Source organism: Psittacula echo (assembly GCF_963264785.1).
Source record: "Psittacula echo genome assembly, chromosome: 5".
NCBI classification, from domain to species: Eukaryota; Metazoa; Chordata; class Aves; order Psittaciformes; family Psittacidae; genus Psittacula; species Psittacula echo.
In genome coordinates this window covers 52,227,581-52,236,792 of record NC_137739.1, presented here as the reverse complement: position 1 = coordinate 52,236,792, position 9,212 = coordinate 52,227,581, and the positions used below count along the sequence as shown (strand labels likewise).

Genomic DNA, 9,212 nt, shown 5'->3' with positions numbered 1-9,212 from the left:
CAGACTAGTTTAATCAGGCATGGGGAGGCCAGCAGGGCCTGAGCGTGTGGTGAGACGTATGCTGAGCAGTGTCTAGAGAATTACACTTCTGATTGATGGTTCTGTTGTCTTAGAAATACATAGAAGTTGGTTTTGTTGCTTGCTTGTATTTTTAGCAATCCTGAATTAGTGGTACGCAGAGGAAGGCATTCAAGCTGAAGCAGTGTGGTCCTCATGTGGGCACTGAGCTTGCATTTGGAATGGGAGTTTACAAACCGTGTGAAATGACTTTGAGCTTGCATAATCCCAAATGTGATTTTAAATGGATTTTTTTGTTTCTTTTTGTGTTTCCTGAAGTGACAGCGATGCCAAGTTAGTGTTGCTGCATTCTAGATTTAGCAGCAGGAACTTGGAATGCAAGCCCTCAACTGTTAAAACTGGATTGCTTTTTCTATTAGGGAACAGGGACTTCCCACATACATGCTTGCGTGACCCTTCTCTGTTCAACACACCTGACTACACCTTATGGTTTACTACAGCCTGCTTCATGTTGCATTGACCTGAGCTTGTTCTCAAATTGTTTGCCTGCAAATAAGATTTTTTGGCTATTACTGGGGAAAAAACCCCTCTGAAATGATTCCATTCTCTCTGTGGGATGATCTTAGTCTGCATTATTTTAGTCCAGCTATCTGCTGTTTTCCCTAAAGCTTCCAGTATCATTGTGGGCATGGAGTAATTGTTTCAGTGGAGTAAGGCTGGTTTTTTTGCAGTTAACTTGGTTCCAAGCTGGAACAAATATTGAACCCACACAGAGAAAATGCTGTGTGTGTTCAGAAGATACAATTCCATTCACAAGTAGTTTGCAGCCCCTACCTTAAGGTGAGATGGAGGGGAAAAAATGGGCTAACTAAGGACCTCTGGGCATCCAATGGCTCTGCCTACAAGAGTGAGTTGATACTTAGCAGTTCTGGTTGTTTCTGATGGCAAGGGCAAGGGAAAATCCAAGTCATTCCTTTTAGAATCCCTGTGAAGTCTTCCAGGCAAACTTAGAGCCTTTAGAAACCAACTAATTGGCTAAAAATGATGCAACAGCTGAAGTAAGCTAAATAGCTACTAAAACAATTCAAAGTGGATGATGCTTTAAAATGTCTGTTGCCAGAATCTGTTGTTTAATAGCTCAAGCATGAAGGCTTACTAAATGCCTCTGAGGACTAAACTGGAAGTAGGAAGGAGAATAAAGGAGTTTCAGGAATGAGCCATGGAAGAGTTCTGCAGCTGAAAAACACTGATGTGGAAGTACGTGATGGTAGGCGCAGGAGCCCTAAGCAGCAGTCACCCAGCAGACTTGACCTAAGCACTTAGAAAAAAAACCTCTAGCCCAGTTTTTTTGGTAACTCTAATTGTGGGGTGTGGTGGATGCAGGTTGTGTTACAGGCTCAAACTCTGTTCTGGGTGTCTGCATGTGCATGCAGAGAACCGGAGGGGGGTGAGTGGGGGAGATAGCTGCTGAGCCGCCTGTTGCTGCTGCAACAAGTGAGGGCTCGCTAAAAACAGCTTCCTGCTTTACTTACCTTGAAGGGTCCCCTACGAGATGATTGTGTTGTGAGTAATTATGTGGGTTTTGAGTTGAAGCTAAACTGCCAAAGGCCTCTAGCAGAAGTCTTCAGCTTGTACAAGTCAGTAAACATGGAGAAGGCTCTGTCTGGAAAGGCCTGTGCCCCGGCTGCAGTAAAGTGCACTGTCTGGGCCTGTTGTGATGGCCATTGCCACAATGGAAGAGGCACAAACTGGTGAATGAGGCACCACAACAACTGCTTTTATAGGCCCAAAATGATGAGGTTTGCCACCTCTTGTTTTTTTTTTAATTCTGCACATTTTGCGAAGCCTCACAAGCACTACAAAATGCACATGGACACAATTCATGTCTCAAAGGGTACGTTTGGGCTTTTTAGATGTTTACTATAGCAATATGGTCTTGACCACTGTTGGCTGTTTTGGTGTGTATTTGGAATACTTGCTTCTGTGCCTGCTCTAGACAAGAAATTCTGTGTTGCGCCCTGCAGTTTTAATTACCTGTACTATATGTCAGGATTGGCAGGCATGCTCACAGCAGTCTCCTGCCCCAGCCCATGTGGCTACTTTGTTGTTAAAGCCCAAGTGCTCTCCACTGTCAGAGCTGAAGAAATAGGGAAGTGGTGGTTTTGTCCCACCCAGCTTCCCAACTGCCAGTGTTAAAGACTAATAAACTGGCTTTATCTTCATACTGTAAAAATTCCTGTTTGTTGCAGACATGCCTCCTCAAAGGCAAGCATCACAGAGCCATGACTCCTGCTCCTGTGTCACAAACCCATCTATACATCTTCAAACAACACTACCAGTTTTGAGGAGTGATGGGAGAGTTGCTTTACATTTCCACTTCCCCTTCCCTCTCTCTGTAGTGGCAGGACAACTGTCCCTCTGTAAAGCTCTGACAACTGAAAGATACAACTACCAGTATGCATGTAGTAGGGAATAATAATACCTATTCACCTCAACCACTTCTGTAGTACCATGTTCCCAGTGACAGTCCTTTCATTTTCAGTAGACTTTTATTAACTGTTTCAGTTTGTTTTCACATCTATTCAAAAAGCTGCAACCATCACTTCTGGCATGCAGAGAGAGTCCCTTTTCAGGTAAACAAGGACAAAAGCAGCTGGACTTTTAAAACATGGTTCACATGATTTAAATTTATACACCTTTGAGATTACTCAAGTTAGAAATAATTTAAAATGTCTATTGTACAATGGAAATCACAATATTCATAGTTCTTTCATTCTTTATTTACAAAACACTATCCTGAGGATTTTCTATTAAGCTTCAATTTGAGCAAAACCTAAGTAACACTGGTTACTTAACATAAGGAGAGATGCCAGTTGCAGAGTACAGGAAGGGTTCAGCACAGCACTCAAACGACTGTCAAGTCTCCTGCTGTGAGTCAGGTTGTTCTACTGCTGATGAATTTGACTGAGGTGGCTCAACTCTGTTTTCAGGAGGAAGTGGTGGAGGCAAAAATCCAGGGTGTGGCGGTGGATAGTGAGGATAAGATCTCACTGGAAAAGGATTTCTTACTGTGGGATAATCAGAGCAGTCCAGTTAGTATCACACTAACCACATCCCTGCTCCTCCCCCCCATGCTACTGCTGCTCAGCCCTGACCCACCTAACTAGGTGGAGTAAAAGTAGTGGGCAAAGTAGACTTAGGTCAGGTGTTAGGCATCCAAGAGACAAAGGAAGGAGGAGGACAAAACAATCACTTTTCTCCATAGTTACCTGTGACAGGCTCACAGCAGCAGCCAATCACTGTTAATGGGCTGCTGCTGCCACCATCCCCTTTGGTCTGCTCTAGCAGCCTTTGGCTGTCATACCTCCCCCCTGTTTTGGAAGACAGACAGCTTAGTTCTTCACAGATTAATCAGAGAACAGCAGGAGGCAGAAAGAAGCCCTTTGGTCTGATACTTATATGTCTCTCTGCTAATGCAAACTCCAAGGAAAACAAATTAACAGGTATGTCCCAAATGCCTGCCTTTGCATGGACACTGAGTCAAAGCTAAAGGCTGAAAACTTTAAGATCTATATATGATGCAACCTTGTAGGAGGAAAAGGATTAAGGAAAGCATCTACTTGCTTTCCTACTCCAAACAAGAACCCTTTAAATGCTGAAGAGTATGTGTATGTGTCTTTTCCAGCCAAAGCTACCTGTAAAAACTTTATCAATGAACGTGAGCAACTGTGAAAAAGAAAGTGCAATTAACCTTAATCAGGAAAGATGCTCCGAGTTGGCTGAAATGAGGAGAAGTCGTGCAACTGAAGGTGTAAGTGTTCACTCAGCATGGTTACTCACTACCTGCACAAAGCACTGATGTGCTTCGACTTGAAGGAAATGCTGGCAAAAGCTACGTACTTGGCAGTGGAGGACGTGGCATCCCAAAGTCTCGTACTGGAAAGCATTCACGTGTTCCATACATGCCAGAAGGAGGAGGGGGAGGAAAAGGAGGTCCCCGTCGCATTAAAGGTGCTCTAGGATCCACAGGCATCACTGGAGGTCTGACTGCAGGGAAAGGTGGAGGAGCAAACCCTGAACTGATAGTGTCACCTTCAGATGCCAGCGACTGATCAGGTAGTGAATTCTGCAAAACAATGAAAACAGGGAAGTTAGCTTAAAAGAAAAGGCTAAGGAGAGGAACACTCCCAGCCCTATCAGGCCCACTTCGATGTAGGCTGGCACACTTGATAACAGCTAGTTCCAACTCTTCCTCAGCTACAGTATAATCCTGAGCAAGGCTATCTATGTGCATTGGCCATAGTTTAATCTTTTGGGTTTTAATTAGTCATACACCAAAATTAATTCACCAGACACTAAGTGCTGTGATAAAAGTATACATATCATTTTATAATTTGGACTGCACAGTGCAACGTAATGTGACCAATGTACTGGAGACAAGTCTTCCTAGATATTTTGCATAAAATCAAGTTTCTTTTAGCTACTTACACTAAGGTTAGAATGGTCTTTCATCCCATTTCCACTTGGCTCTGTTCGTGGGCTGTTTTCGGAAGATGTTTGTCCATCTGCATTCAAAAGTTAAACATGTTACTCAGTGCAGAGCTCCTCTCCACCACCCATTTCTGTATTTTTCAGCATTGTTTTTCAGAAATCAGGATATATGGGCAAGGAGAGAAAAAAAAATTGCAAAGAAAAATATTGCTGTACCCAGAAACTGTTCTGCAGGCGGCCTAAAAGACGACTGAGGAAGACAAAGCTAAACCTGAGTATTTACTCCCAGCTTCTGTACAAGCTGCATGTGGATTACAAGGTTGCAGCTTTTCCCAAAGTAGTTTCCTGTATCCAAATAAGGCTTTTTCTTCCATTTTACTATTTTTAGAAGTTATAAATGCACTTTCCTAGCAATACCTCTCAACGTTACTGTCACAGCTCCATTCTTCCACTCCCTCCTGGCTAATACTTTTATTTCTTTGGTAGAAATCTCACTCTGGGAATGACTGCCCTATAACAGGCTCTTGGCACAGAGCTTGACAGCAATCCCACTCAAGTCTGACAAAACCTGGTTCCTAGAGGCTAAACATCAAGGAGACTTTGCTAATTACACCAGTTCTGGATGAGCACTCAGAAATAAGAAGAAAATAGGAACTTCAGCATTTTTACCTGTCCTGGGTTCAGCAGCAGCAGTCATTTTCTCTTCTTCTTAGTAGCTGCTGCAGCACTGTGTTTTTGACTTTCGGCCTGGGAACGGAGCTGATAACACAGATGTTTAGACTGACCAAGGACTTTGTGAGTCTCATGCTCTGCCAGGGAGGAGGAGAAGCCGGGAAGAAGCGGGGACAGGACCCCTGACCCAAACTAGCCAAAGAGGTATTCCATAACACAGCACGTCATGCCCAGGAGGTAGAACGGAGAGTCCCCGGAAGGGCTGGATGACTGCGGGGTGGGGGTGAGGTACCGGTTGGTGAGCGGTTGTATTCTCTTCCCTTGTTATTTCTCTTATCATTATTATTATTGGTGGTAGCAATAGTGATTTGTGTTATACCTTAGTTATTAAACTGTTCTTATCTCAACCCGTGGGAGTTGTATTCTTTTGATTCTCCTCCCCATCCCTCCAGGATTGGGGGGAAGAAAGCGGGGGGGGGGAAGTGGACTGCATGGCTCTAATTTACGGCAGGGGCTTAAACCACGACATTACCTTTTGTCATGGTTTAAGCCAGTCGGCAAGTCAGCCACGCAGTTTCTACTTCCCCCCCTCCCAGAGGGATGGGGAGGAGAATCAAAAGAATGTAACTCCCACGGGTTGAGATGAGAACAGTCCAGTAACTAAGGTATAACACAAATCACTACTGCTACCACCAATAATAATAATGATAAGAGAAATAACAAGGGAAGAGAATACGATACCACTCGCCGAAAACGAGCCCGACCGAGCAGAGAATGCCTTCCGGGTAACTCTCAGTTACATCCCCCGGCATGACGTGCTGTGGTATGGAATACCTCTTTGGCTAGTTTGGGTCAGGTGTCCTGTCCCTGCTTCCTCCCAGCTTCCCCTCCTCCCTGGCAGAGCATGAGACTCACAAAGTCCTTGGTCAGAGTAAACATTCTGACCAGCAACTGAAAACATCAGTTTCTACTAAGCTGTTCTTCTAGCAGCTACTAAGAAGGAGAAAAAGTGACTGCTACTGCTGAACCCAGGACACCTTTATACTTTCCTGAGAACAAGTATTTTCAGTAACTAGAGAAAATTATTAAATGGAATTGTCAGAAGAGAGTCTGACTGGATATAAATATACTAAATATGGACACTAAAGGTACTCCTTTCTTAAAAAATAAATTAAAAAAATAAATCAAAAAACCCAGAAAAAAAACCCAAAACATGAGATTTAATAAATGCAGATTTCTTGCACTTCTGCCTGAATAAAGACAATACTAAAAAGCACAAGAACGAAACCATACTTCTAACAAGTGAGAGATTTTTCATCTACATGTTGTATTACTTCTCCTTTGAAGCAAACAAAGCTCTTTTCTTAATGAGCAGACAGGTCTTTTCCAAAAATCTGCCTTGTCACTTCAAGCAGGTGCTGCCTTTGTCAAAGATACTGTTACTTAATTATCTGAAGCATTTAAACTCTCTGTCACATACAGAATATTCATGCCCTGATACTGCACAACACTTTCCATTTTAAATCCCTGGAAAGTTGCTCACAAACTCTGTCAAGCTTTACCCTTTCTTTCTGATGAGAGGTTTCCTGCTCTAGGTACCTGCTTCAAGTTGAATGCTTTTGCAGAGTTAGCCACCCCAGCTTAGAGAAACACATACTGGTGTGTTCACTTTAAATAATGTTCTCCTTCGGGTTGGAGCCTGGATTTCAGTACTGAGAGACACACTACTGTTCTGCAGTCAGACCCTGTGGGGTGGCGGTTTTAATTTGTTGGAGGTTTTTTTGCTATTTTTTACAAATACCCAAGTCTAGTGAAACTACATGTCTCTAAAAAGCAACATTCACATACGCTTTATGACTGCTAAATGCCAGCAGTAAGATTATCCAAAACCCTGTTTCCATTAAGTAGGTTTTGAACTGCCCAAGAACTGAATACAGCTTTTACATTGTTTGGGATCTTTTTTTAATTGTTGCTTGCCAGCAGCTGAACAAAAGGGTAAAAATGAATGCAACAAGTGAGTGCAAAGAAAGCGCACCTCCCTGTTCTCGGTCAGCATCCAGGTGCTAGAAGGGAGACCTCAGTGGAACACAAAGTACTAGAAAGCCCAGGTGAAAAGTGAAACACAGAGAGAATCATGGAATGGTTTGGGTTGGAAGGGACCTTAAAGATCACCTAGCTGAAAACCCCGTTCCACAGGCAGGGACACCTTCCACAAGACCAGGTAGCTCAAAGCCTCATCCAACCTGGCCTTGAACACTGCCAGGGATGGGGCAGCCACAACTTCTCTGGGCAACCTGTTCCAGTGTCTCATCACCCTCACAGTAGAGAACTTCTTCCTAATATCTAATCTAAATCTTCCCTCTCTCAGCTTAAAGCCATTTGTCCTTGTCTTATCACTACAAGCCCTTGTAAGAAGTCCCTCTCCAGATTTCTTGGCTTGGGAAAGAGGGTAGGAAGGTGATTTGCTATACAGAAACAGAACTGCCTTCCAGTAGAGAACTTACTGTAAAACCTGAATCTTCAACCTGAAACAGAACTCAGCATTCTCAGTTCTCACATTACTACACCAAGTAACAAAGGTTCTCTCTCCTACTGCCAGAAACCGGGCAGCAAATATGGTAACTCACTTCTAATTGTATCAGTAGCTGAATGCTGTGTGGCAAAGTTTCTGTTGTGATTTAATGTCTTCAGCCTAGCTGATGAATCAGACACATGTGACTTACTAGGCATTACATAAGGATGAAAACTGCTTAATAAGTATTAGGGCTTAAAGCTCTTAAAACTGTTTCAGTGATGAGGTTTAAGTCACCAAAACTTTGCCTCTGAGCTTCTGGCTGTTGCTAAGTACCACAAACTAGAATTTATGTAATTGGTCAATTTAAAACAAATGGTACTTGGGACAGTGAAATGTGTGATTAAGTTGAGGGCAACTGCACTGTGAGCTACCAGTTGATAGTACCATGGAAGCAATTCTCACCTATTTTATCAAAAGACTGCACATTGTAAGTTCGTAGTTCTGCTGGTCCAGAAAGTCTTCCAGTGTTTGGAGGATTAGGGAAAAATCTTTCTTGTCTTCGAGGAGGAAGAACTGGATCAGCATAAGGCTCACCTAACATTGAAGAGATTGCAAAACAGATCAGTGAAGATTTATGCCCCTATTCCATACAATTTTAGGCCAGCAAAAATCTCTGGATATGTTATGCTTTTGTAAATATCCAAAGTCACTATTAATCAAGGTGAGTAAACAAATCCTAAAACAACCTCAAACACAGGATCCCACCAAGTATATAGTATAGCTTGTTTCTAAGAGCTGCAAAAGAGAAAGTTCATTGATATTTTGGTTTAACACAGTAGCATTTCAAAAGTTATGACTGCCTAAGTTATAAACAGTGAGGCCTTGAAATGAAGGTTCAGCATAGCAATGAAGGTGAAAAGCAAAATAAGGTACTACACATATTAAGCCATTCTTAGATAAAAGTGCTGTTTTCTGTTATGTTTCACAGTGCTATAATGTGTTTTCACCAACTTCCTAGCATCAGGTGTAGCAATCATAGTCAATGCAAGCTACAAGGCAAACTTGTATGAATGAGATCCAAGTAAAAAGGTGGGGTAAGAACATAGCTCAGGTCAAGGAAACGAGACAACCTCTCTGCAGTATCATGTCAACAGATCAGATCTGGCAAATATGAAACTGCATCCAGAGTGGACTTTGAGTTTTGTAACTGTGCTTTCACACAAAAGTGTAGCAACTACAATATTGCTTACTGTATCTAACAACTGAGGCACTGTAATCTGTGTACTTTACCTAATTTATTTGTTTAGCTTTAACTTTTGTAGCATTTTTTCTACTTTACTATAGGTATACAGGAATGTTGTCCTTTCCCCTGCATTGTTTACTTGAAAAATATCAGTAGTATCCTTTTTGATTCATGTCTGTCTTCCTTGAGTGATAATATCCAATACAGATATTTAGCTGAAGAAGTGAGCTAAGACTAATTTCATTGTTAATTATCAAAAAGGCAGTATCAACT

The 9,212-nt window shown here is 42.3% G+C and overlaps 1 protein-coding gene across 1 annotated transcript in view; it reads right to left on the bottom strand.

Annotated features, from left to right (window-relative positions):
• Nucleotides 1-2,544: 2,544 nt before the first annotated feature.
• Nucleotides 2,545-9,212, bottom strand: part of MIA2 (MIA SH3 domain ER export factor 2) — a 37,481-nt gene continuing 30,813 nt past the window's right edge. Inside the window, exons 26-29 of the mRNA XM_080618595.1 lie at nucleotides 8,159-8,290; nucleotides 4,507-4,583; nucleotides 3,919-4,144; nucleotides 2,545-3,086 (exon numbers count right to left, since the gene is read on the bottom strand). Of these exons, the coding sequence (XP_080474721.1) occupies nucleotides 2,935-3,086; nucleotides 3,919-4,144; nucleotides 4,507-4,583; nucleotides 8,159-8,290 (587 nt within the window). The 3' untranslated portion in view covers nucleotides 2,545-2,934. The remainder of the gene's footprint in view (nucleotides 3,087-3,918; nucleotides 4,145-4,506; nucleotides 4,584-8,158; nucleotides 8,291-9,212) is intronic.